Source organism: Suncus etruscus, chromosome 18 (assembly GCF_024139225.1).
Source record: "Suncus etruscus isolate mSunEtr1 chromosome 18, mSunEtr1.pri.cur, whole genome shotgun sequence".
NCBI classification, from domain to species: Eukaryota; Metazoa; Chordata; class Mammalia; order Eulipotyphla; family Soricidae; genus Suncus; species Suncus etruscus.
In genome coordinates, this window is record NC_064865.1 from 60,650,923 (window position 1) to 60,677,410 (window position 26,488).

The window sequence follows — 26,488 nt, forward strand, 5'->3', positions numbered from 1 at the left end:
TGAAGTTTGGATAATAGCTTTATTTGTCAAACTATGACTAATTGGCCACCCAGAATGGACATTGGACCAAGCTGGGATTAGACATAGGAGACTGAATTCCTTACGGGGAAGTTAACCTGCCCATAAAGAGGATGCTGCGGGAGGCATTATGACGGATCATGAAGAGGAAGGGGTGGTCACACACGAAGTGCTCTTCTGGCATCAGCATGCAGAAGGTGGCAATGGCAGCCGTGGCGGCAGCTGCTTCAGTGCCCTCCTCATTCACTTCCACAAAGGATTTGTGCACAATTTTGGAGATGAAAAGATCTCTGGTCCCTGACATGCCAGACAGGTCAGCCTGGCTGGAATCAAAGAGCTGGGTCAGCCCCAGACGGGCGAGGTGGGAGTTAAGGCTGTATGTCTCCTCCAGCTTGAACCTGGGCAGGTGGACATTGACTTCTACGACTGACATGTTCTCGGGCTTCGTCCACTCATTCAGTTTCTCCAAAGTTATCTGCTTCTCAATCTGCAATGTGAATGGGAAAAGGAAAGAGTTGAAGACAGTTCCCATTGTTGAAGATGGTGGGGAAGAAGTTAGGTCTTAGTTTAACGCATAGACCTATGCAATCCTTTGCTCATTAGTTCCTTTCATGTCTCATGGTCATTCACTTCACCAAGTGCTGATAATGCACCAGAGTTGTACACCATTCTTCCTAAATCCTAGTCCAGGGAGTCTGGTTCATAGAGTTCACCATCAATCATGCATTTGTCACCCATTCCAATTCATCCAATCCTCTAGCCATCCATGCACCCACCCACCCTCTAGGGCTTGCTGGATCACAGTGAAGAGTCAGGATCCCTATGGGACCTCTTGGGCTGTTGGATTCCCTCTGTGATGCTGTTCTTGCAGTGCCTGGCACATAGAATCCGTGTAAAGCCATTGTTCTGTGGGACCCCATAGAGCAACTGTTCTAGGGATGCTTCTTGAGGTGAAAGCTTCAGGGACACTGCTCCAAAGATTGGGAAGGACAGAAAAAGAGGGATGGCATCTTCCCACAGTGTTCCTAGTTATGCTTGACTCCAGGTTTCCCTCTTCCCTCACAGATAGCTCTGTGAAATAAGAGAAAATCCCTATCAACACTACGTTATTCCCAAGGCATTGCTAAGCCCCAATGCTCATGGTTATCTTCTCCCTTGCACCTCACTTGCCCCTGGCTATTCTCCTGCTATGGCCTGCTCGTATCCCAGTTCCTCTTCTGGTTTTCTATAAACATATTAGAATAGGTTAAAAGGTCTCTGGTCATCAGCTTGAGACTCATTCTTTGCTAGTCATCAACTGGGGGAAACCTCTTCAATCCCTGAATGCATTGGGGAACAGAAGTTGACCATTGTAACGGACAAGATCAGCACATTGGGTAATGAGGTCAGTGGGATAAGGGGAAATTTAAAGGATATTTTGTATATTCTGATCTCTACTGAGAACTGGGGAGGCCCTTGGGCCTTGTGTAGGGCCAACTATGTCCCTTACCATTGTTGACTGCAGCTAATTTTTAGAACAGCTTCCCACTAACTGTATGGGTCCTGATGCATTCTTATATGAGACTTTCTTCATGTGACCAGGAAAGAGAAGAGAAAAGAAACACACCGGAAAGAGGAATCATGTGAGTTCAACTTCTTCCTCTCTACACACAAATGACTCACAGGAAGCCCCACTTTTACAGAGCTTTTGAAGAGAGGAGGGGTAGTGGAGAACCACACTGCAAGGAGAGACCCTAAAAAATCTAAATTCCTTACCAGCTGGCCCTAGCCTTAATAAGAGATGCTATCACCACAGCCTTTAAATGACTTGCAAAAGGCATGTTGGGCAAAGTTTTTATTAGGAAACAGGGTTACTCTCAAATCCAGAGGGCACCTGAGCCATTTAAAAAAAAAAAAACAATGAGGATCCAATCCATTATGTTAAATAATGGGTATAATTTTAAAATAATTTTAAAAATATTTAAAAACATTATTTTTGGGAGTTGTAGAGATAGCACAGTGGTAGGGCGTTGGCCTTCAGTGCAGACAGATGGTGGTTCGAATCCCGGCATCCCATATGATTCCCTGAGCCTGCCAGGGGCAATTTCTGAGCGCAGAGCCAGGAGTAGCCCCTGAGCTTTGCCAGGTGTGACCCAAAATCCAAAAAAGAAAAAATATTTAAAAAAATTTAAAGACCCTGGCTCATGGGTCTCGTTCTGAGCTGTAGCTAATGAAAATGCAGTTCACAATCTACTTTCTGATGAACTGGGGTGAGAAGTGTTAAAGAATTGAATTTAATAATCCACATTGAATCTACTTTCTACAAATGCTTTCTGTAACAACCAACCCTCCCATCATGGCTCGTGGAGAGTGTGGGCATGACCAGCTAATGACCAGTCCATCCCACAATCCTCTTGTAAGTGCTTCCCAACATCAGTTGAACTTTGACCAGAAGACTTATTTTTGTAGAAGATGAAAATGGGAAAACTGAAAACTGGAAAGAAAAGTCCAGATTCATTAGATAACCCACCAGGGACCAGAAGATAAGGCTCACAGAAAGCAGAAACCAAAGAATTAGGAGGCCTGAAAGGCCACAGTACCTTCTGGAGGCCCGTGGTCGCATCCTCAATGTCATCTGGCAGCAGGATGACCATGCTGAGCTCCTTGCCCTGGTAGGGAAGTTCACACACCCGGCACTTGAGGTCCTCGATGTAGCCCAGGGGGAATTTTTTCTTCTGATACATCATCTTCACCTTCTTGGTGTCTTTCTGAACAGGAGCAAAACCAATTGCTGTTAGAGATCATGCAACTCCAAGGCACCATGAGCATGAGGCAGTGTGTGCGTGTGATGGGGCCTCACCTTATTCAACCTGAATGGAATTTCCTGGGTGGCCTGTTTGGAGAATTCCTCCTGCCACTTCCCTTTGAAGTAGATGGCGTTCACCAGTACTAGTTTGGTCATATGGTCCACCACCCCTGCAGCCAACAGTTCTGGAATTTTCCCTGAAATCAGAAAGAATTTGTGCGTATGAGTAAAAGACATAGATCAAAATTGAAAATCCAAAGTGACTTTTGATGAGCAAAATTATGCTTCATAACAAACACATTCATTCGTTTCTATTTTCCCTGCACCTGGAGTTAAGCGAGGGATTTCCAGGGACTTTTCATGGCATAAGCCAATTCATGGCTACAGTAGGAAGACAAAGTGCCCTCTTCAAAGCATGCCAGCTGGGTACCAGGGCTAAAAACAAGATCAATTCCTCTTCGTTGACTGTGATGAGTCTTGTGTTGTGAGCAGTCATAATTTTCAAGAACAAATAATACTTATCCATGAAGTAAATGTTTCTTATTACCAATATTAATCCATTCTTATGATACCCAAATAGGGATTTTATTCTCACAAGAAAGAGAAATCTCCACAAGACAGAACCATTATCTATGGAAATTGAAACAAGACTCCATCCAAAAGCACATACCACTGTGTTGGAGTAATGGGTTTTTACCCACTGTTGGTTTTGTATACAGGGCCGTGGAACTACCATGAAAGATGCAAATTGGGAACCAAGAGTGATCCCTATACTAGGTCACATCCAATAAGACTGTATTCCCACCACCACCACACATACACACAAACCATGTCTTTTTTCTTAGATGTGATGTTGGGGAAAGAGAAATATGACCACAGAGATCCTTCCTTTTACAGTCATAATTTACAAATTTTGTAAAATATATGCAGGAGCATGTAGGGTAGGATATATGTATAGTGTCTTCAAGGAAATCTTGTTGGCTTTTCAGCTGCTAGTTTCTTTGTGTGTATGTATGTGTTTGTGTATTGGGCAGGCCACACTGGGTGAAACTCAAGGGATATTTCTAACTGTGCTCAAAAAGCAATCAAGGCTCACTTGGGGGACCCTATGGGATGCCAGGGTTTGAATCCTGGTCAGCCACATGCAAAGCAAAATTCCTCCCTGCTGTGTTATGACTACGCCCTCCCCCCCAACTCCCAGCTGCAGCTTAACTTTTGGAAATCTCTTGAAAGGGTGGAGGAACAGGAGCAAATCTGGTGAGTGATGCTGTGCCCCGCCCTTACCTTCCGTCTGTCCTTTGACCCACTCATTGATCGCCTGCCTGGCCTCTTCGGATGCACTCTGGAAGTCCACGCTGGCCAGTTCAGCACCATACATTTTTTTAGTGGAATCTAAGAACTCCTATTTTGCAAAAGAGAAAGAAAGAAATGTCCTGAATAAATGAAATGATATGAAGAGAGGCTGTTGTCTGGAATCTTTAAAATAAGACAGATATTGCTCTAAAAGGCATAAATTTCACTGTCACTCAAAATATCTGGCTCCTATTTATTGGGATCAAACACACACACATTCATGTAGACACACATAAAGAGACGTCTACTGTCTGTCTTAAGCACACAGAGTTCCAGTGTTGCATAAAACGGACACACCAAGGCTTCCATAAACTTTATCATTTTCATCAACATCCGAATGCTGGCTGCACTTGTGGGGAGCCAGGGAGTCACTTTGCTTTCACCCAGGACCATGGAGTGAAATCTTTTCAGAGAACAGGGACTCTGGCTTATAAGACATCATTTTGCTGGAAACATAAATATTTCGACTGACATCTGTAGCGTGAGTATGCAGGGTCAAGCTTGACATTTTCTAGTGAGTTCTAGAATTGGGCTCGAAGTACTCACGGGGAGGAACTTGTAGCTTTTCTCTCCATATAGCCTGTTGGCGACCTTCAGGATGTAGGAAGAGCCACGTTTATTGATATCAGAGTTCAGGCTCTGGAATTTCGGATGAATCTCCTTCACTGTGTCGAAATGAAGAGTCTAGAAGAAAAAAAGCATGCTCTTTATGAATGTATTTATTTTGTTTTGTTTATTTATTTTTGGGTTTGGTGCCATATCTGATACCCAGTGGCACTCAGACTACACCTGACTCTACATTGAGGAATTATTCCTGACAGGCTCAGGGAACCTTATGTATAGGGTCTTAGGAATTGAACCCAGGTCAGCTGCATACAAGAAAAACGCCCTCCCCATTATGCTATGACTCCAGCGCTGGACATATTAATTTTTTTATTATGATACGATGTCTTGCATTGGCTTTCATGTAATTAAATGGAGGGAAAATTCCTAGTTAAAAACATTGTTATTTTTGTTTATTTGGGGACCATACATGGTGGTACTCAGGGATTACTCCCAGCTCTGTGCTCAGGGATCAGTCCTGTCAGTATTCAAGAACCATATGGGGTACCGGGAATTAAATATGGTTCAGTCACATGCAAAACAAGCCCTTTAATCACAGTATTCCTGCATTCTCTCTCCTGTACCCCAAAACATTATTTTTCAAGAGAATCAATGATAAAGAGTTTCATAAAACAGGATCATTTGGACATGAAAAGACGTTTTTGTGCTATTTTGGTTATGGTTGTAGTCCTACAAATATGACAGTTAATGAACAAAATACAAATCTGTATTTTGCCTCATTTCCCCAAAGAAGAAATCGATATGAGCAGGTTCTGTGACTCTTTCTATCACATATAATTAGGTTAAAAGTTCTCAGACATGAGTCACCAAAATAATGACTAATGCAAGTGTACTAACTAGACAATGCACTTGGAATGGGTTGCTTATAGCACAGATTAGCATAGAAGAAATTCACTTATGGGAAAACAACTTCTTTCACATCAGCATGTGGCAAAAACTCAAATTTCCTGAGAGCCAGTTCCCGAGATCAAGAGATTTATTTGGGCTTTACCAGTCTTCGTCGTTTCCTTGCTTAAAGCAAGAGGAAGAAAAATACGTTATAGAGTCCGAAGTCCAGTATGCCCTGAGATAGAGAGATGTTTGCATAGCTGCTAGAATTGAGCTGTTGTAATGTGAGAAACAAGCTAGAAGGTATGACTCTCTACAAGCCATAAAGGATATAAAAATAATAAATAAATAAGGTTGAACTAGGAGGAGACAAGAAAATAAAGGGCCAAGTCATCCAGTTCTAAGATTCTCCATCTCATGGTTTGTTGTTTTTGTTGTCCGGGACCAAACCTAAGAACTCACACATTTTAAGACTTGACCTCTTACATCCCTGAGCCTTGTTCATGGCCCTCATTTGTTTTGGAGTGGAAAAGGCGGAATCTCTTATAGAGCTGTCTTACCTGTATGAAAAGAAATGCACTGATTTTTTACTCAAAAAAAAAAAAAAAAGTGGGCGGTTATTGAAACCTTGGCAGTGTTTTTTATCAGAGCGGAGGAGGATTCGATTTCCCATGAGGCACAGAAGTAGCAGGAACAAGCTCATGATTTGGAACCCAGGATTGGAATTCCCCAGTGACAGGTAACGGAAGAAGGTGGCCAAGTGTGTTCTGACTCAAGGTTGCTGCACCTTCCCCTGGGGCTTGGAAAAGGGAGTTTTCCCATCAGAGTGGAAACCAGTCTTGGTCACTATGGCCACCCCTTGGCTGCTTCTGGTCCTAGAGAGAGCAGGGGGCCCAGCTGCCTGGCACACAGCTGACTTTGGTCCTACTCCTGATACTGCGTAGGGTCCACTAAGCACAGAGGCAGGAGTAAATCATGAACACAGAAGTAGGAGAGAGGTCCGAGCACCGAGCCAGGAGTAAGCCCTGAGCACAGAAGAGGGAGGAATTGAGTCCTGACTACAGAGCCAGGAAGGAGAAAGTCCAAGAACAGCCAGGCCCAGAGGCAGCTAAGTCCCACCCATTCTCCCTCTTACTACGGGACTATCTGGCTGCATGACCCAGGGTGGCCCATCGAGGCCCAGAGTTGGATGCCGGGTGAAGGCACTGGACAAGGAAGTGGCTGCAGGCCAGAGGGACCTAAAACAGTTCCCTGACTTCCCTGAAAGGAGGACAGTCTCTCATTATCTCCTACCACAAAGGGCAGGTACAACCATCGCATGCAAAGCAAGGCCAGGAAATCCCAGCCCTGGAGAAGGTTCTGGACTTTCCGAAGTTCCCCAGACCTGCCCTGTGCAGTTGCAGCACCAAGGATTGGCTCTGCCCTCACTGCCTGACTCTGTAGTGATCCCTCCTGATACCAGATCATGCCTAGGGCCAGTCTTGACCAGAAAGCACTCTCCCCAATCCCAGCACCCGCACACATGCTGTAAGCAGAGCAGGAGCAGCTTCTGTGTGTCGGGGTCTGACCTTGGCTAGCTGTGCCTCAGTGCTGCCACGTGTGCCCAGGTAGACCATGGCCAGTGCTGAGGACACGCTGAAGGGCGAGAAGAACAGGTTGGCTGTGGGGTCTTCATGGCTCAGGGCTCTGAACAGGTCCAAAGTGAAGGCTGTGTTGGCTGTGGTCAGGGGGTCCATGGTCGCCAGGCTGGGGACAGAAGGACACAGCTGCTCAACCGCCAAGAGTTCCTCTTGGCCTCTGCTCTGAACTGAATCCAACATAGTTAGACAGGCTGGTTTCATCAGGGAGAGGGGGGACTCCAGTGTTGCCTACAGAATGACACACAGGCCAGAGCCCAGGCTCCAAGCTGACCACTAGGAGGAGCTTTTGAGAAAGAGATTCCAGGAAAGGAAAACAAACCTAGCAACCCAGCCCTCCAGCCGCCGACACTCCCCAGCTGGGCCCAGATTCCCCAGGGGCTCCCAGATCCCCATTGCAATGCCCAGGCTTGCTCTGCAAAATGCAGACCCGGTCTCAGCCCTGGAGCAGCACAACCCACCGGTGGAGTTTTCATAACCTCCAGGATGGGCAGGGAGGCCGGGTGGGGCTGGGCACGGGGACTGCTGGCACCCAGGACTGTTCCCTCCCTGGCAACCCAGCGCCCTGCCCTTGCCGCGGGTCTCTCTCTACCTGCTCTCCTGAGTGAGAGGTGGAGTGTGAGGTCTGAGGGCGCTGAGCTCTTGTTATAGTTGCAAGAGAAACCTGGGCGGGGCCCAGGGCTAGGCCACCCCCACCGGGACTTCCTGCAAGGCGCTGGGTGTCCAGGGTGTAAGGCAGGCAGTAGAGAAAGGAGGGGAACCCAGAGGCACACCCCACTTCCTGCAGAAAACTCCCTTTTCTTGTCTCCCTTCCTGGGCTCTCTGGGAATCCCAGTTCCAAGCACTCAGCTGGCATCTTCAGAAGCTCTGGATCTAGGGACTCTCCCACTAAGTTGGGGTGACTTTGACAGCACCTGCCATATCTCTTTGGGGGCAAAGAGCTTTTTTTCTTCTTATTTTTATTTTTTAAACGTATTTATTTATTTATTTTGGTTTGGGGGCCACACCCAGAGGTGCTCAGGGCTCACTCCAGGCTTTGTGTTGGTCAGAGCTGGGTGGCAAGGGGGATTACTCCTGGCTCTGCACTCAGGAATTATTCTTGACAGGGCTCAGGGGACCATATGGGATGCTGGATATCGAACCCAGGTCCACCATGGGCCAGGGAAGTGCCCTTCCCGCTGTGCTATAGCTCAGGTCCCTAAATGTATTCTCAGCTGAAAATGTTCATGTAGTGTTTGTGTTGATGGCAGGGAGCTAGTGGGCATAAGAGCAATTTGAAGGCTAGATCAAACAGTGGAGGGTGGGGGCTTCATCCCTCCCTCCCACCCCCAGATCAGAACTTACAACTGAGAGGGAGTTTCTGACTCTCCTCACCAACACACAGCCTGCCCAATTCCTGGAAAGACCAGAGCTGAATCATCAAGGAATGAAGAATTTCAAGATTATTTGTTTGTGTTGGGGCCACACCTCGTTTATCAGGTGACTCTTCTGCCTCTGCACTCAGCAATCACTCCTAGAGGTATTCAAGGGACTAAATGGGATTGAACCTGGGGCCCCAAGTTCACACACAAATGCCCTCTTCTCTGTATTAACAATCTGCCTCAAGGCCATTATTATTTGGGGATGTTCTTGTTGTTGTGGTGTGTGTGTGTGTGTGTGTGTGTGTGTGTGTGTGTGTATTTTGTGGAGCTGGTTTCACTTTTGTATACCAGTGGGTGAAATTTGTCCTGAATTTGCAGTAGTTGAGTGTATGAAATAATTCTGTTCCTCACCCTTCCCCACTTTAGGACGGACCGTGGTTCGATTCTCCGGCACCCCATATGGTCCCCCAAGCCAGGAGTGATTTCTGAGCGCAATGCCAGGAGTAACCCTTGAGCATCACCGAGTATGGCCCTACCTCCCACAAAAAAAAAATCCCAAAAATAAATGCAGAAACTCCAGGACTCTTTAGAAGAGGACCGATTCCACACCAAGGGACCACATCACTGTCTTTCAGGGACCTAAGACCTTCAATCCTGGCTAGTTTTTCCCAGGGCTGGGTCAGGACATACACATTTATACTCAGGCACACACTTACACACACTTGTGCCCACAGACCTAATGACCTCCCCTTATATCCCCCAACACATGACCCTTTCCAACAGCCCAACTCATCCAACTGACTCCTTGCCAAGCAGAATCAGCCTTGTGGCTTTATTCCTGGTCCCTCCACAGGGTGGCAGTGTGGAGACACAGAGCAAAGTTTCTGGGTGCTGCGGGTTGCCCCAGAAACAGAACCCCAGGGGAGGTCTCATTTATGAGATTCTCTCATGCTCTACTGTCATTGAAGTGCTAGGACATGATACTCCTGGACAAGCACCTCCCAGGGGCTGTTCTGTGCTCCAGGTGCAACCCAAGTTCACAGCACTTTCTCTGGACAGGAGACCAGGCCAGCCCAGTCAGTGCAACCTAGGAGGTCTGGGGCTGCAGGCCTGAGACCAGGATGTTTCTACCCCTCACTTTTGGGATGGGGCTATATAGGGTTGACTATGAAAAATAGGGAGGAGGCCTTCATGGGGCTGGCACCATCTGATTGTTCACGATGGTTGGGGCGCTGGTCTGTTTTCTGGGACACAATCAGGTCATTGGACCTCTGTAGGGTCTGAACCAGAACCTGCAAGGAAGTGTCCCTCTAGAGAAGCAGCTGATGGTCCTTCCAGGGACAGAGGAATCCTTCCCACATGGGCGCTCTGAGAGTCTAAGCTTTTCTCTGCTCCTACTCCCCCGACCCCAAATCTATCACTGGACATCATTGAGCATCAACACCATAGACTCCAGGATGGTTCTTAGGACTGAGAGAGAAGATGGGTGGAGGCACAGGAAGAATGAATCATCAAAGGAGACATACAATACAATACATACATGTCTAATGCAGATCACCCTCTGTTCCACACTCAGCACTTCTGCCCCTTTCTAGAAGGACATTGGCATGTGGAAATGTCATGTGGAAACTTTAGTGTCCAAACACTCCTGGTTGCTCCTTCTAGATGATCCTCTGGGGTTTGGAGAAACAATGCTATGTTCATCCAGTGTGAGAAACAACACTTTGCCTCTTGCCCTAGATACACATTGTGAGAGAAGACAGATTCTTATGAAATTTCCCATTCTCTCTTTATTCCAGATGAATTCTAGTATGAATGAATTTCAGCTATTATTTGGGTAGGGTTCTTTTGGGGATGCCACACCCAGCATCCTTGGCTCTGTACTGAGACATAGGGGATACTTTGGATGCTGAGAATCAAACTTGGGTTGGCTGAATGTATTCAAGCACCCTCCCTGCTATGCTAGCACTCTGGCCTTGTAAAGAATATACTTAATGCAGCAGGAGAAGAAGGCCTCAGAGTCACCTCAAATGTGTTCCTCATCTCTCTGATGCAGCTCAGTGATGAAACTTGGGAACCCCTCTTCAGGGTGAATCAGTCTGAATCAGACCTGAGTCCTATCACCCCAACAGTCCCAGTGCTATTACCTGATTTGTAGCACCACCTTCTTCCTAAATACAAGCTAGTCCTGGATCCCCTGACTATCAGTGTGTTTCCTGAAGGAGAGATGACACAGCATAGGGACTTGTTTTAGACTGAGAACATTGTCCACAACCAGACGTTGGCCAGACCCCATAAAGACATATAGGCCCTGGCAGAAGCTGTATGGACAAGTCCATGCTCATGATTCTGAAAGCATTGGGGGTACTTCCTGCCAATAACTATGTCCTTGCCCCACATTACCCAGGGAAGTCAGGAATGGGACCATTTGCCAATATCAAATCTCAAGAAATTCAGAACAACTGCTATGCACAGAGTTGCTGCCCAGAAAAGAGTCAGGAAGGGAAGGGCTTGGGTTCGAAGGTTCTTTCCCATTTGTATTTTCGTGTTTTACCATTTCTGCTCTCTTGGGGTCAAATGTGATTTTCAGGAAGGTGCCTTTTTCTCTGCCCTGGTCATTGTATCTGCTTCATCCATATCTTAGTTGTCCTCCACATCTTGGTTGGATGAAGGATCCTATCTGTTTACAATGATTTTTTTTGAGCTCTGTATACTTTTTATTTTCCCCAATGAATCAGGTCTGGGCCCCATCACCCCAACAGCCCCAGTGCCATTATTACCTGATTCGTAGCAACACCTTCTTCCTGAGTCCAAACCTAGTCTAGGTCCCCTGACTGTGTGGCTCTTGAAGGAGAGATGCAAGGGTCTTTTTTTAAAATATATATTGATCTGTTGACATGGAGGGTCCTGTCTCTGATTATCTTCATCAGAGAAAATGGTGGTTTTAGTTTATTGTCAATACTCTGTGTTATTGCTCTGTGTTTATTCCTGGCTATGTACTCAGGAATCATTTCTGGCAATTCTTGGGGGAACCATCTGTGATGCTTAGGATAGAACTAGCATTAGCCACACACAAAGCAAGTGTCTTACCAACTCTCTGCCCAGAGAAGATTGTGCTTTTAAGTTTTTATATGAGAAGTTCTACACTTGGTATTTTATGATGGGGTGGTGTTTCTATGTTTGTGATTGTGACTAATAAGTTATATTTCATGAAGTAATTTTATCCTTCTCTGCAAAATTATATGCAGCCCGACCAACTGATGCATCTTATGTCTATGAATTCAAGCTATTGAACTTAGAACTTTAAAAAGAAGTCTATTTACAAATTAGAATTATTTGGCTGTGAGCCGAATTCAATTTGCATTGAGCACTGATTAGCATAGAAATTCACTTTTGGGAAAAGAATTTCTTTCACCTCACCATGTGGCAAACGTTTAAACTTCCTAAGAACCAATTTCTTTTTTTTTTTTTTTTGTGGTTTTTGGGTCACACCCGGCAGTGCTCAGGGGTTATTCCTGGCTCCAGGCTCAGAAATTGCTCCTGGCAGGCACGGGACCATATGGGGCTCCTGGATTTGAACCGATGACCTCCTGCATGAAAGGCAAACGCCTTACCTCCATGCTATCTCTCCGGCCCCCAAGAACCAATTTCAAATAATGAGGTTCATTCTGGTTTCATCAGGCATTGCCAGTTCCTGGCTTGAGACAAAAGGAAGAAAGGTCTGTTTTAGTCAACCCTTGATGGGGTTGACTGATAGAGGGATGGAGGATGAGGTCTTTCTCCTCCAGTTCGAACCACGCATCTGCTACCCTGTTCAGTCGGCGGTTCTAGGTGAATGCAGCAGGTATAAAGCTAGCAGGTAGTCAGGCTTCTGAAGGTAACAGCTTTATTATGTGCATAAGGCTGAAGCCAAAAGCCCCAGAATCATCCCCAGTAAAAAAAAGCCTCTACCCTCCACAAACCCTTGCTTTTATACATAAGAATCAGGTACCACCCTAGGGTGGGAGCAGAATCAGGTACCACTGGAGAGTGGGAGCAGAATGTCAGGTCACACCCTAGGATAGGGCACAATCACCAATCAGGGTAGGATCAGTAACATAATAATCCCATGGAAATGTTTACATACACAACAGTAGAGTCCCAAGTATCTGTGTAGCTTCTAGAAATGAGCTGTTGCAATATGAGAAACAGACTCAAAGCTGTGACTATCTGCAAGCAATAAAGAAGATAAAACATTAATAGTGAGAAGGTTGACAACTTGCCAACTTTTTTAGGAGAGTGAAGGACGGTTTGCTTTCTCATGAGGCACAGAAATAGAATCTGCTTTGTGGCAGGAACAAGCTCCTGAAATGAGTTCAGGACCAGACACCCCCAGAAAAGGGTGAGAGAAGAGAGTGACCAGGTGTGCTCTGACTCACAGTTTCTGCACATTCTCCTGGGGCTCAGTAAGTGGGAGGTCCCAGGTCAGAGCTGGAACCTGCCTGGGGAAGCAATGACACCCCTATGGTACTCAGGGACCAAGAGAGAGCAGGGGACCCTGAGCGCAGAGGCCTGAGCACAAAGGCAGGAGTGAAGTCTGAGCACTGAGCCAGATGAGTCCTGAGCACAGTCCAGAACACAGTCAGAAATGCATGCTGAGCACAGAGCTAGGAGTCTTCCCTGAGCATAGAGCCAGGAGTGATTCCTAGCACAGTCAGGACCTGCGGCAGCTGGGTCCTGCCCAGACTCACCTCCTGTTATGTGACTGTCGGGCTGGATAAACCCCGGTGGCCAAGCAAGACCCAGAGCCAGATGCCCAGTGAAGGCACCGGACAAGGAAGTGCCTGGAAGAGAGTGGGACCCAATCCAGGACCTGGCCTCCATGCAGGGATAGTCTCTCTTCACTTCCCACTGCAAAGGGCAGGTTTAACCATCACATGCAAAGCAGGAGCCAAAAATCCCAGCCTTGGGGAAGCTTCTGGACTCTCTGAAGCTGCCCCAGACTGGTCCTTACAGGTACAGCCCCTGGGGCTGACTATGCCTTCACTCTCTGTACTATCCCCTCCTGATGCCAGCCTGTGCACAGAGTGAGCCTTGGTCGAGAAACACACCCCATCCCAGCACCCCTCAAACTGGCAGTGAGCAGATTAGTCATGGCCTGTGGGCATAGGGGTCTGAGTTTACCCAATGGGTGCCTCAGTGCCATCTCGAGTGCCCAGGATAACCATGGCTAGAGCTGCAGACACGCTGAAGGGAGAAGAAGAACAGGATGGCCATAGGTTTCTCTTGGCCCAGGGTGTTGAACAGATTCACCTCAAAGGCCGTGTTGGCAGTGATCAGGGAGTCCATGATTGCCAGGCTGAGGACAGATTGACGTAGCTGCCCACCCTGCCAAGGAGGGCTCAGGGCCCCCTTCTGCCCCTGCTCCTAGCTCTGACCTGAACCAACATGGCCAGCCAGGCTGGTTTCTTCAGGGTGAAGAAAGACCCAATGTCACAAAGAAGAAGTGGACCAGCACTGCCCAGGGACTCTGCTAGACAGCTGGACCGACCCTTCTGCTGACAGCCTCTGAGAGACATTTCATCAAGCACCTTTGTCCTTCCTCGGCCTCAGTTTTCTCCAGACAGCAGGGTGGGTGCTCTGTGCTGGAGATTCCAGTTCTGGCTCTAAATTATGTCTCTCCCCTGCTGTTTTTCCTGCAGAGTGTCACATAGGCCAGAACCCATGCTCCATGCTGGCCACCAGGACAAGCCCCTGGGAAGGAGATTCTGGGAAAGGAAAAAACAGAACAATCTGGCTCCCTAACAGCAGCCATGCCCCAGCATGGACCAAATCCCTCAGGTGTGCTAGGATTCCCAACACAAACACCAGGCACACTCTGTGCCCTTTAGACCCATGTGGCCATGCACCTTGAGATGGGGTTTCCATAATTTCCAGGCTGGCCAGTGAGGCAAGTGGGCTTTGTGGGACCACTGGGACCTGGGACTGTGTCCTTTCTCCCACCCAGAGCCCCAACCATGAGTAGCTCTATACCTGCTCTCCTGAGAGGGGTAGAGGTTGAAGTCTGAGAGCTGAGCCCTTGTTACAGCTGTGGAGAGGAACAAGGGTGGGCTCAGGGTTTGGCGATCCCCATCAGGAATTCCAAAAATTTCTGGGGGTGGGGGTGGGTTTCCCAGCATACTGTGGTGAAAGGAAAGGGAGCCCACAGGCCCCTGCAACATCCTTCGCTCAGTTTCCATCAAGCCACATCTCCCTCCCTTCGCTCTGAGGGAAACCTAGTTCCAGGCACTGAGCTAGCATTTCGCAGATCTCTGGCTCTGGGGACTCTACTACTAAGATGGGGTAACTCTGACAGGCAGCTATCAAATATCTTAGTGGCAAACAACTTTATTTATTTATTTATTTTTTGCAAATGTGTTCGTATTTTTATTTTATATTTATGGTTTGGGGGACACACCCAACCATGCTCAGATCTCACTACTGGCTCTGTATTTAGGAGAAGAGCATATTCTCCCTGATATCAGCTGGTCCTTGGTCCTTCTGATTGTCCGTGTGGCCCTTGAGAAAGAGATGGCATGGCACAGGGACTTGTTTCAGACTCAGCACACTGTCCACAGCTAGCCCCTGCTGGAAACCATGGAAGACATAGCACCAGGCAGAAGCTGAGTGTCAGGCTTCATAGTCATGATTCTCAAGGCCCGGGGGCCCTTGCTTCTAAAAGGAAATCCCCAGTGTGTCTTTCCACCCAGGAGAGTCAGGGATATCAAATCACCAGAGATTTGGACCGATTGCTGTGTGCATAGTGCCACCTGGGAAAGAATGAGAAGGGCAAGGTCTTAGTTTCAAGGGTTTTTTCCCATTTGTGTTTTCATGTTTTGCCATTTATGCTCTCTTGGAGTCAAATGTGACTCTCAGGAAAGTGCCTTTTCTTTACCCTGATAATTTGCAACTGCCTCACCCACATTTTTGTCCTCTTCTGCATCTTGGTTGGATAACTATCTGCTTCTGACAGTGTTTTTGAACTCTGTTTACTTTTTATTTCCCTCTTAAGCATACAGTGTGTTTTAATCTATATGTTGATCTGTTTGAATTGGTGGTCTGGTCTCTTATTATTTTTAGCAGAGAATATGTTTTTTTTTAGCTTGCTGTCAACACTTGAGAGTGCTCAGGTATTACTCTTGGCTGTGTGTAAAAGAATACTTGTGGCAGTGCTGGGGTGAACCGGCTTTGATGCTGGGGATTAACCTTCCATAGCCACACACAAAGCTAGCATCTTAACCACTTTCTGTCCAGGGAAGATTTTGCTTTCAAGTTTTTTTTTTTTTGTATGAGAAGTCCTATACTCGTGTTCTTATGATAGTGTGTATGTGATTCTAAGTCTGTGAGGTTACTAATAAGTTCTATTTCATGACATAATTTTATTCTTTTCTGCAAAGTCAATTTGAGTTCTTCCCTCATCACTGCATTTGTCTGAAATCAACCTCTTTCTCTGGCGTGGATGGTGGAATCAAGAGCTTTTGCAGAAAACAGTGGAGAGAACTTTACTTTGGCTCTGCTGATCAGTCCGTCCTCCTTTGAAAGTTTCTAGGAGATGTCAGACAGGGAGACCTTCTAACCCATCATATGGGGCAAAGGAGAATGTAATATCTAAAGTGAAGGACTAGAGTGATAGCACAGAAGTAATGATGCTTGCCTTGCATGTGACTTGGTATCCCATATGGTCCCCAGACCTTCCAAGAGTGATTTCTGAAGGGCAGGAAGGGTGGCGCACTAAAGTGATGATGTTTGCCTTGCATGCGACCCAGTATCCCATATGGTCCCCAGACCTTCCAAGAGCAATTTCTGAAGGGTAAGAATGGTGGCACAGAGCTTGAAAGTATCTGCCTTCCTTGAACTAGCTTACATCAGATTGCGGTTAGATTCCCTGTGGTCCCTTATGGTCCCTCAAGCCAGGAGCAATTTCTGAGCACATAGTCAGGAGTAACCCCTGAACGTCACTGGATGTGGACAAAAGAAACAAAAAAAGACTGATTTCTGAGTACAGAGCCAGGAGTAACGTCAGAGTACTGCGAAGTGTGCCCCCAAAATAAAACAATAATAATATTAAATAATAATTGAAAGAGAGGGTAATGACTACTACTACTGCTACTACTGCAACTACTACAATTACTACTACTAACAGTACTTCTAAATAATTGAAAGGGAGAGGATATGAGCTACACTGGTCAAGAAACATTTTCTAACTGCCAGTTTGAGGTATTGACTTGCCTTTCAATTGAACAGTTCTTTCCAAGCCTCCCTTCAACATAAAATGTGTCTCTATTTTAATTGCCCAACTTCTAGCTGTAAAATAAAATGGCATTTTGTGGTGATCAGAAGACAGTCATTCCACAAAAACCTCTAATATCAAGAATCTTGTGGCAGAAAATGTTCCCTAATGAAGGGTGCTGGACATTGCATGACCGAAACTCTATTAGATATAACATTTTTTGGGGGGAAAAAACCCCAACTTTACTATGAACACTCTATGTAGTCATGGTACTTAAATAAAATAATTAATAAAAGCATCAGATGTCTGAAAGTTGTTTTCATCAACTCTAGGACTTACAAATCCATCACCACCTTATATCCCATAGAAACTGAGATGAAGTAGGTCCTTGTCCAAAAGACAAGAGCACTGAACAGACAGGAAAAGATGAGATTTGGATAGTAGCTTTATTTGTCAGGCTATGACTAATTGAACAAGCTGAATGGACATTGAATGAAGCTGGGATTACACCTAGGGAATGAGTTCCTTACGGGGAAGTAAACCTGCCCAGAAAGAGGATGGCATGGGAGGCATTGTGACGGATGATGAAGAGGAAGGGGTGGTCACACACGAAGTAATTCTCTGGTGCCCCCAGGCTGCATAGACTTTCAAGCACTGTGGCAGCAGCTGCTTCTGTGCCCTCCTCATTCACTTCCACAAAGGACTTGTGCACAATTTTGGAAAAGAAAATATCTCTGGTCCCTGACATGCCAGACAGGTCAGCCTGGCTGGAATCAAAGAGCTGGGTCAGCCCCAAACGGGTGAGGTGGGAGTTAAGGGTGTAATTCTCTTCCAGCTTGAACCTGGGCAAGTAGATGTAGACTTCCTCGACCGACATGTTCTCAGGTTTTGTCCAATCATTCAGTGTCTCCCAAGTCATCTGCTTCTCAATCTGCAATGTGAATGGGAAAAGGAAAGAGTTGAAGACAGTTTCCATTGTTGAAGATGGTGGGGAACAAGTTAAATTTAGGTGAATGCATGAACCCATGCAGACTTTGCTTGTTAGTTTCCTTCATGTCTCATGGTCATTCAACTCACCAAATGCTGATAATGCACCAGAGTTGTACACCATTCTTCCTAAATCTTAGTCCACGGACTCTGGTTCATAGAGTTCACCATCACTCATGCATCTGTCATCCATTCATCCATTCCTCTAGTCATCCATGCACCCACTCTCTAGAGCTTGCTGAATCATAGTGAAAGATCAGGATCCCTATGGGACCTCTTGGGCTGTTGAATTCCCTCTGTGATGCTGTTCCTGAAGTGCCTGGCAGATAGAATCTCTGTAAAGCCATTTTTCTGTGGGACCCTATAGAGCAACTCTTCTGGGGATGCTTCTTGAGGTGAAAGCTTCAGGGACACTGCTCCAGAGATTGGGAAGGACAGAAAAAGAGGGGTGGCATCTTCCCACGATCAGTGTTCCTAATTATGCTTGAGTCCAGGTTTCCTTCTTCCCTCACAGATATCTCTGTGAAATAAGAGAAAATCCCTATCAACACTATGTTATTCCCAAGGCATTGCTAAGCCTCAATGCTCCTGGTTATCTTTTCCCTGGTGCCTCACTTGTCCCTGGCTATTCTCCTGCTATGTCCTGCTCAGATCCCAGTTCCTCTTCTGGTCTTGTATAAACATATTAGAATAGGATAAAGGGTCCTTGGTCATCAGCTTGAGACTCATTCTTTGCTGGTCATCAACTGGGGGAAACCTCCTCAATCCCTGAATGCACTGGGCACCAGAAGTTGAACATTGCAACTGACAAGGTCAGCACATTGGGTAATAGATTAGTGGGACATGGGGAAATATAAATGATCTTTTGTATATTCTGATCTCTACCAAGAACTGGGGAATACCTTGGGTCTTCTCTAGGGCCTACTATGTCCCTTACCATTGTAGACTGCAGCTAATGGTTACAACAGCTTCCCAATTACTCTATGGATTCTGATGCTTTCTCTACATGAGTTTATATTCATGTGACCAGGAAAGAGAAGAGAAAGGATATATACTTGAAAGAGGCATCATGAGCGTTCAACTTTTTCCTCTCTTCACACAAATGGCTCATATGTTACCTTTCCTTTACAGAGAGTTAGAGGAAGGCAAGGGTAGAGGATAACCACACTTCAAGGACAGACTTTACAACATTGAAATTCCTTAAGAGCTAGCCTCAGTCTTGGTAACAGAAACCACCATAGCCTTAAAATGAGTTGCAAAAGGCATGTAGGGAAAAGTTCACACTAGGAAAGAGCACTTATTATCAAACCCAGAGGGCACCTGAACCATTTATAAAAATAATGAGGATCCAATCCTTTTTATTATATAATGGGTATAATTTTAAAATAATTTTAAAATATAAAAACATTATTTTAAGTAACGAGATCCCTATTCATACAAACAATTGATTGGCCCCTAGCATTCCGTGGCTCATGTGTCTCTTTCTGAGCTGTAGCTAATAAAAATGCTATTCTCATCCACTGTCTGTTGAACTGGGATGAGAAGAAATGTTAAAGAATTGAATTCAATTATCTTGGTTGAATCTACTTTCCACAAATGCTTTCGCTAACAACTAACCCTCACGTCATGCATCTGAGAGAGCATGAGCGTGACCTGCTAATGACCAGGTGATATCCTACACTTTTCACCATCCTCCTAAACGTGCTCCCCAACAGCAATTGAACTTTCATCAGAAGACTTTTTTTTGTAGAGAAATGAAAATGGGAAGATCGAGAACTGGAAAGAAAAGTCAAGTCTCCTTATTAGTAAACCCTTCAGGGACCAGCACATGAGGCTCAAAGGAAGTAGAAAGCAAAGAGTTAGGAGGCCTGGAAGGCCATGGTACCTTCTGGAGTCCCGTGGTCTCATCCTCAATGTCATCTGGCAGCAGGATGATCATGCTGAGCTCCTTGCCCTGGTAGGGAAACTCCAGCACTTGACACTTGAGATCCTCGATGTAGCCCAGGGGGAATTTGTTCTTCTGATACATCATCTTCACCTCCTTGGTGTCTTTCTGAACAGAAGAAAAACCAGTTGTTGTTAGAGGTCATGCAGCACTGAGGCACCATGAACATGTGGCAGCAAGTGCGTGTGATGGGTTCTCACCTTATTCAGCCTGAACAGAGCTTTATGGGTTGCGCGTTGGGAGAATTCCTCCAGCCACTTCCCTTTGAAATAGATGGCATTCACGAGCACCAGTTTGGTCATGCTGTCCACCACCCCCTGCGGCCAACAGTTCTGGAATTTTCCCTGAAACCAGAAAGAATTTGAATGTGTGTGAGTTTCATAGTTTAAAGTCAAAAACCCAAAGTGATTTTTGATGAGCCAAATTATGTTTCGTAACAAACATATTCATTTGTTTCCATTTTTCTTCTTTCCATAACTTGCAAAGTTATGCTTCATAACAAACATATTCATTTGTTTCTATTTTTCTTGGGTTTGAGTCATGTTTTCCAGGAATTTTTCTATGGAATAAGCCAACCTACTGGGTACAGTAGCATCCTAAAAGTGCTTTCTTCAAAGCAAGCCAGCTGGACACCAGGACTAAAAGCAAGGCTAATTCCTCTTTAGTGACTCTGATGAACCTTGTGTTGTAGCAGCTATAATTTTCAGGAACAGGTAGTATTTCTCCATGAAGTAAATGTTTCTTTTTACCAATCTGAATCTATTTTTATTACCTCCAAATAGGGATTTTATTCTCAACAAAGAGAAATCTCCATGAGATAGGTCCGTTATCCATGGATAAAGAAACAAGACTCCATTCCAAAACACATACCTCTGTAGTGGGCTTTTGACCACTGCTGGTTTGGTTTATGAGGCTATGGAAGTACCACGAAAGATACAAATTGGCAACCAAGAGTAATCCTAGGCTAGGTCCCATCCAATAAGATTGAACCCCCCAATACACATGTATGTTTTTTTGAATCAATTTTAGGGGAAAAAGAAATATGACCAGAGATCTTTCCTTTTACTCTCATAATTCATAAATTTTGTAAAATGTTTTAGGTAGGAACTTGTAGGGTAAGATATATATATATATTGTCTTCAAAGACGTCTTGTTGGCTTTTCAGCCGCTAATTACTTGTGTGTATATTTCTGTTTTTGCACGTGCAAGTACACATGTATATGTGTTTGTGTGTGTCTGTGTGTTTTTGAGGCACACGTTGTGAAACTCAAGGGTTATTCCTGACTTTGTGCTCAAAAACTAAGCAAGGCTCACTTGGGAACCCTTTGGGATGTCAGGATTTGAACCTTGGTCAGACACATTCAATGCAAAAGTCTTCCCTTCTGTGCTATCACTCATCCTCACCCCAAACCCCCAGCCCCCAATGCAGCTTCAATCTAGGAAACCTAATGGGAGTCTGGAGGAAGAGCAGAAAGTGTCCTGAGTGATGAAACCAGTCCTTACCTTCTGTCTGTGCTTTGACCCACTCATTGATCACCTGCCTGGCCTCTTCAGATGCACTCTGGAAGTCCATGCTGGCCAGTTCAGCACCGTACATTTTTTTCGTTGAATCTAAGAATTCCTATTTTGCAAAAGAGAAAGAAAGAAACACCCCTGAATAAATGAAAATGATAGTAACAGAGACTGTTTTCTGGAATCTTTAAAATAAAATGGAAATTGTTCTAGAAGGCCTACATTTCACTTTCACCCAAAATATTCTGGCTCTTATTTATTAGAATCAAACACACACATGCACACTATGTAGACCCAAACACATAGAGACGCCTTTTTTCTGTCTTATACATACAGAGTCCCAGTGTTGCATAAAATAGACCAACATTTCCCTAAATTTCCCTACCATTTTGATCAACACCCAAATACTGGCTGCACTTGGTGGAGCCAGGAAGTCACTGTTGCTTCTAAAGCATTAATCCCAGTTCAAGTCCCCACCCCAGGATCTTGGTATGGAATCTCTTTAAAGAGCAGGGACTCTGGCTTATAGGGCATCATTTTGCTGGAAACAAATATATCAACTGACATCGGTAGCTTGGGCGTGCAGGGCCAAGCTCAACACTTTCCTGTGAGTTCTCGAATGGGGCTCGATGTACTCACCTGGAGGAACGTGTAGCTCTTCTCCCCATATATCCGATTGGCAACCCTCAGGATGTAGGAAGAGCCACGTTTATTGATAGCAGAGTTCAGGCTCTGGAATTTGAGATGAATCTCCTTCACTGTGTCGAAATGAAGGGTCTAGAAGAAAGGACGTGTTCTTTTGGGACCAATTTATTTTATGTTAGTTTTTCATTTATTTTTGGTTTGGTGCCACATCTGGTACCTGGTGGCACTCAGGTTAATTCTGGCTCTACTGTGGTGAATTAAAAGTGGCAATCACAGGGAACCCTATGTATGGGATTCCAGGGATAGGACTCGCGTCAATTGCGTCCAAGAGAAATACCATCTGGCTATGCTATGGCTCAACCGGTGAATACATTTATTTTTTATTAGGATACAATATCTTTCATTGGCTTTCATCTAGTTAAATGGAGGAATGACCCTTAGTTCAACACACTTTATTTTTGATTAGTTGGGGACTATACATACTGCTGTTCAGGCATTACTCCCAGCTCTGCGCTCCAGGTTCACTCCAGAACAGGCGTGAATAGTAGTCCTCAGGGACCATTTGGGGTACTAAGAATTGAACATGGTTCAGTCACATACAAAACAAGCCCTTGGTCACAATTGCCACACCTTGGCTGCTCAGGACCTGAGGCAGCTAAATGTCTCCCATCCTCCCCTCTTGCTATAGGGCCAAATGGCTGCATGACCCAGCGTGGCCTTTCAAGGCCGAGAGCTAGTTGTTGGGTGAAGGCATTGGAGAAGAAAGTGGCTGCAGGCCAGTGGGATCCAAATAGGGCAGGGGCTTCAAGCAGAGACAGTGTCTCTGTCACTTCCCGCAAAAAGAACAGGTACAACCATCACATGTAAAGCAAAACTAGGAAATCCCAGCCCTGGAGAAAGTGTGGGTCTTCCCAAAGTTGCCCCAGACCTGCCCTGTGCAGATGAAGACTCAAGGGATAGCTCTGCCCCCATTGTCCACCTCCCCCCTGCACTGACACCTCCTGATTCCAGCCCGTGCTAGGGCCAGTCTTGACTAGGAAAAATAACCCATCCTGACACATCCACTTATGCAGTGAGCAGAGCAGTATTGGCCTCTGGAAATCAGGGTCTGACCTTGGCCAGCTGTGCCTGAGTGTCACCTCTAGTCCCAAGGTAGACCATGGAGAGTGCCGAGGACACGCTGAAGGGCGAGAAGAACAGGTTGGCCTTGGGGTCCTCATGGCTCAGAGCTTTGAACAGGTCCAAAGCGAAGGCCGTGTTGGCTATGGTCAGGGGGTCCATGGTCACCAGGCTGGGGACAGAAGGACACAGCTGCACAACCTGCCAAGATTATTCTTGGCCCTTGCTCGGGACTGAACCCCACATAGCCAACAGACTGGTTTCTTCAGGGAGTAGAGGGAGCCCAGTGCCACAGAGGACAGGCTGAGAATCACCGCCCACAGGGGCTGCTGAACCAACAGTCTTGCTGACAGCCCCTGGAACATCCCATCAATGCCTTTATGCTTTCTTCTGCCTCATTTTCCCCCAGACAGCATGGTGGGTGGTCCTGTGCTGGAGGCCAGACCCCCAGGACCCATCCTGGCTTCAAGGTTTCTCTGGCATGCTGTCTCTCCTGAAAAGAGACAGTGGGCCAGAGTCCAGGCTTCAAGCTGGCCACCAGGGGATCCAGTGGGAGGGAGACTGCATCAAAGGAAAAGAACCCTAGCAACACAGCTCTGCAGTTACAGCCACACCCCATCTGGTCCAGATCTCCCAGAACTCCCAGATCCCTACTGCAATGCCCAGGCTTGCTCTGCCAGGGCAGACCCAGACTCAGCCCAGAGCAGTGCAACCCCAAGGTGGATTTTCCCTGATCTCCATGCTGGGTAGGGAGGTGGGATGGGGCAGGGTACAGGGGCTGCTGGGACCCAGGTCTGTCCTCTCCCTGGGGATTCAGTGGCCCAGTCCTGCCCAGCCCTGCCCTGCTGTGGGTCTCTCTTTACCTGCTCTCCTGAGTGAGTGAGTGGTGGAGTGTGAGGTCTGAGGGTGCTGAGCTCTTGTTATAGATGCAGGATGAACCTGGGCGGGGCCAAGGGCTAGGCCACCCCCACCAGGACCCTGGGTATTTGGTGCAATGCAGGCAGTAGAGAAAGGAGGGGAGCCCAGAGGCACACCCAGCTTCCTGCAGAAAACTGCCTTTTCTTGTCTCCCTTCCTGGGCTCTCTGGAAACTCAGTTCCAGACACTCAGCTGGCATCTTCAGAAGCTCTGGATCTAGGGACTCTCCTATAAGTTGTGGTGATTTTGACAGGCACCTGCTGTATCTCTTTGGGTACAAAGAGGTGTTTTTTTTTTGTTTTTTTTTTTTTTTGGTTTTGGGACCATTCCCAGCAGTGCTCAGATGCTCAGGATTCACTCCAGGCTTTTTGCTCCTTGTGGTGCTGGAGTGCACGGTCTTATTCCTGGCTCTGCACTTAGGAATTATTCATGGCAGGCAGGGCTCAGGGGACCACATGGAATGCTGCAAATCAAACCTCAGTCGACCATGTGCCAGGCAAGTGCCCTTCTTGCTGTGCTGTAGTTCTGGCCCTTCAATGTATTCTCAGCTGTTAATATTCATGTGGTGTTTGTGTTGGTGACAGGGAGCTAGTGGGCACAGGAGCAATTTGAAGACAACATCAACAGATTTGGTTTAAAACCCAAATTGAGCCTTGTCACTGCTGGGTGCATGCTTCATCTCTCCCTCCCACCCCAGTTCAGAACTCACTACTGAGAGGAAGTTTCTGAGCCCCCTCACCAACACACAGCCTTTTCAGCTCTTGGAAAGAACATAGCTGAATTATAAAAACAGGGAAGATTTTAAGATTATTTGTTTGTGTTGGAGCACTATCTGGTTAATCAGGGGACACTCCTGCCTCTGCACTCAGGAATCACTCCTGGAGGTGCTCAAGGGTGATGAGATGCTTGGGATAGAACCTGGACTGGCATTGTTACAAACAAATGCCCTCTCTGCTGTATTAATGCTTGGCCTCAAGTCCATTATTATTTGGAAATGTTTTTGAGTAGCTAGTTCCCCTTTTGTATAGCAGTGGTTGAAAATTGTCCTGAATTTGCAGTAGTTGAGTGTATGAAATATTCTGCTCCTCAAACTCCCCCTTTCCCTTCTTTCTTGCATTGGAGTTTTTGTTTGTTTGTTTGTTTAGGGCCATTCCTGTTGTGTTCAACATTTCCTCCTGGCTTTGTGCTCAGGGATCATTTCTGGCAAGCCCCCAGAGACCCTTTATGGTGGCAGGGATTGACCCTGGATCAGGCCATGTCCTGACTGAGCTGTTAAGGCCTTACCCACTGTTCTGTCTCTTTGTTTCTCCCCAAGTCCCTGAGGTTTTTTACATTTATTATTAATGTGGATATAAATTGCCTGAGAAAGGGATGTACAGAGTTTGGATCCTGAGAACTTGTGAAGAACAGAAGCAAAGGGTACAGAGCACAGGGGGAGGACATCTTCTGTGCACGAGGCCGACCAGGGTTCACACTCTGGCATTCCAAACGGTCCTCATGGTTTGCCAGGAGTGATTTTTCAATGCTCATCATTTTAGATTGTTCCTAGGAATGGAAATGGAATGACCAAGATCCGAAATTTAATACTCAAATAGATCTCTGAAATCTGTCTATATGTAGGTATGAGTTTCTATACAGTGGTGTTGTGAGCCAAACCTGTTCGCAAGACGCCAGCGCCTGCAAACAGATCCTTCGTGGAGTTTCGGGAAAAAATCCGCGGGGAGAGAGTGGGTACAGGGACGGCGAACGACGGAAATATATTGTAGAAATGAATGAAACCACACAGATAGTATGGGGACTCAACGTTATCAAGGAACGAGAGACAATTTTATTTTTTGAGCTAGCTGTTTTTAAAGGTTAGAGACTTGGAAGGCAGATGCAAATTCTAGGCATCAAAGAAACTGGGAAAAGAATGAAGGACTCTAGCTTAAATTAGCATATAAAAGAGTTGAAACTGAAGGTGAAAAGGCCAGCTTGTTTTGGGTTCGCTTGTTTTGGGTAAAACAGAAGGAAAAGGTAATTTTCAGGTGAAATGTTTCAGAGTTTCGGGGAATCACTGAAAATTACAGAGGAAAACTGAAAATTGCTTCGTTTTGAGTAAACAGAGAAAAACTGAAAATTGCTTCACTCATGAGCTAAGTGTTAGGAAAAACCTGAATTTAGGCGCCAAGGTAGCAAAAATTACAGGGAGCTATTAAATGGGAGACTTTTGGCTGTTTGATTGCTGTTCTAGTTAGAAAGAATTTACTGGGGCCGGAGAGATAGGCTGGAGGTAAGGTGTTTGCCTTTCATGCAGGAGGTCATCGGTTCAAATCCCGGCGTCCCATATGGTCCCCCGTGCCTGCCAGGAGCAATTTCTGAGCCTGGAGCCAGGAATAACCCCTGAGCACTGCTGGGTGTGACCCAAAAACCACAAAAAAAAAAAAAAAAAAAAAGAAAGAATTTACTAAGGCCTGATTTCTAATAAAGGTTTAAAATAAAGAGAGAAATAGTTACAGCCCTTATGAAA

The 26,488-nt window shown here is 46.0% G+C and overlaps 2 protein-coding genes across 3 annotated transcripts; both read right to left on the bottom strand.

Moving 5' to 3' along the window:
- LOC125996035 (leukocyte elastase inhibitor-like) lies at nucleotides 1-24,031 on the bottom strand. Of its 2 annotated transcripts, none has more exons than XM_049764996.1 (7): nucleotides 23,926-24,031; nucleotides 7,177-7,354; nucleotides 4,703-4,840; nucleotides 4,088-4,205; nucleotides 2,858-3,000; nucleotides 2,598-2,765; nucleotides 1-505 (listed from the first exon to the last, which is right to left on the bottom strand). In XM_049764996.1, exons 2-7 carry the CDS (start codon nucleotides 7,342-7,344, stop codon nucleotides 101-103), a joined length of 1,140 nt encoding a protein of 379 aa, XP_049620953.1. In that variant the 5' UTR covers nucleotides 7,345-7,354; nucleotides 23,926-24,031; the 3' UTR covers nucleotides 1-100. The 2 variants fall into 2 exon arrangements, with proteins under 2 accessions (XP_049620953.1, XP_049620954.1); XM_049764997.1 differs by lacking the exon at nucleotides 23,926-24,031 and adding an exon at nucleotides 7,838-7,903.
- On the bottom strand, nucleotides 17,287-24,031 carry LOC125996034 (leukocyte elastase inhibitor-like). Its single transcript, XM_049764995.1, is given in 8 exon segments — nucleotides 17,287-17,785; nucleotides 19,727-19,894; nucleotides 19,987-20,103; nucleotides 20,105-20,130; nucleotides 21,290-21,407; nucleotides 21,938-22,075; nucleotides 23,057-23,234; nucleotides 23,926-24,031. Coding segments are annotated over 7 exon segments (1,140 nt in total). The 5' UTR covers nucleotides 23,225-23,234; nucleotides 23,926-24,031; the 3' UTR covers nucleotides 17,287-17,380.
- Nucleotides 24,032-26,488: the final 2,457 nt, after the last annotated feature.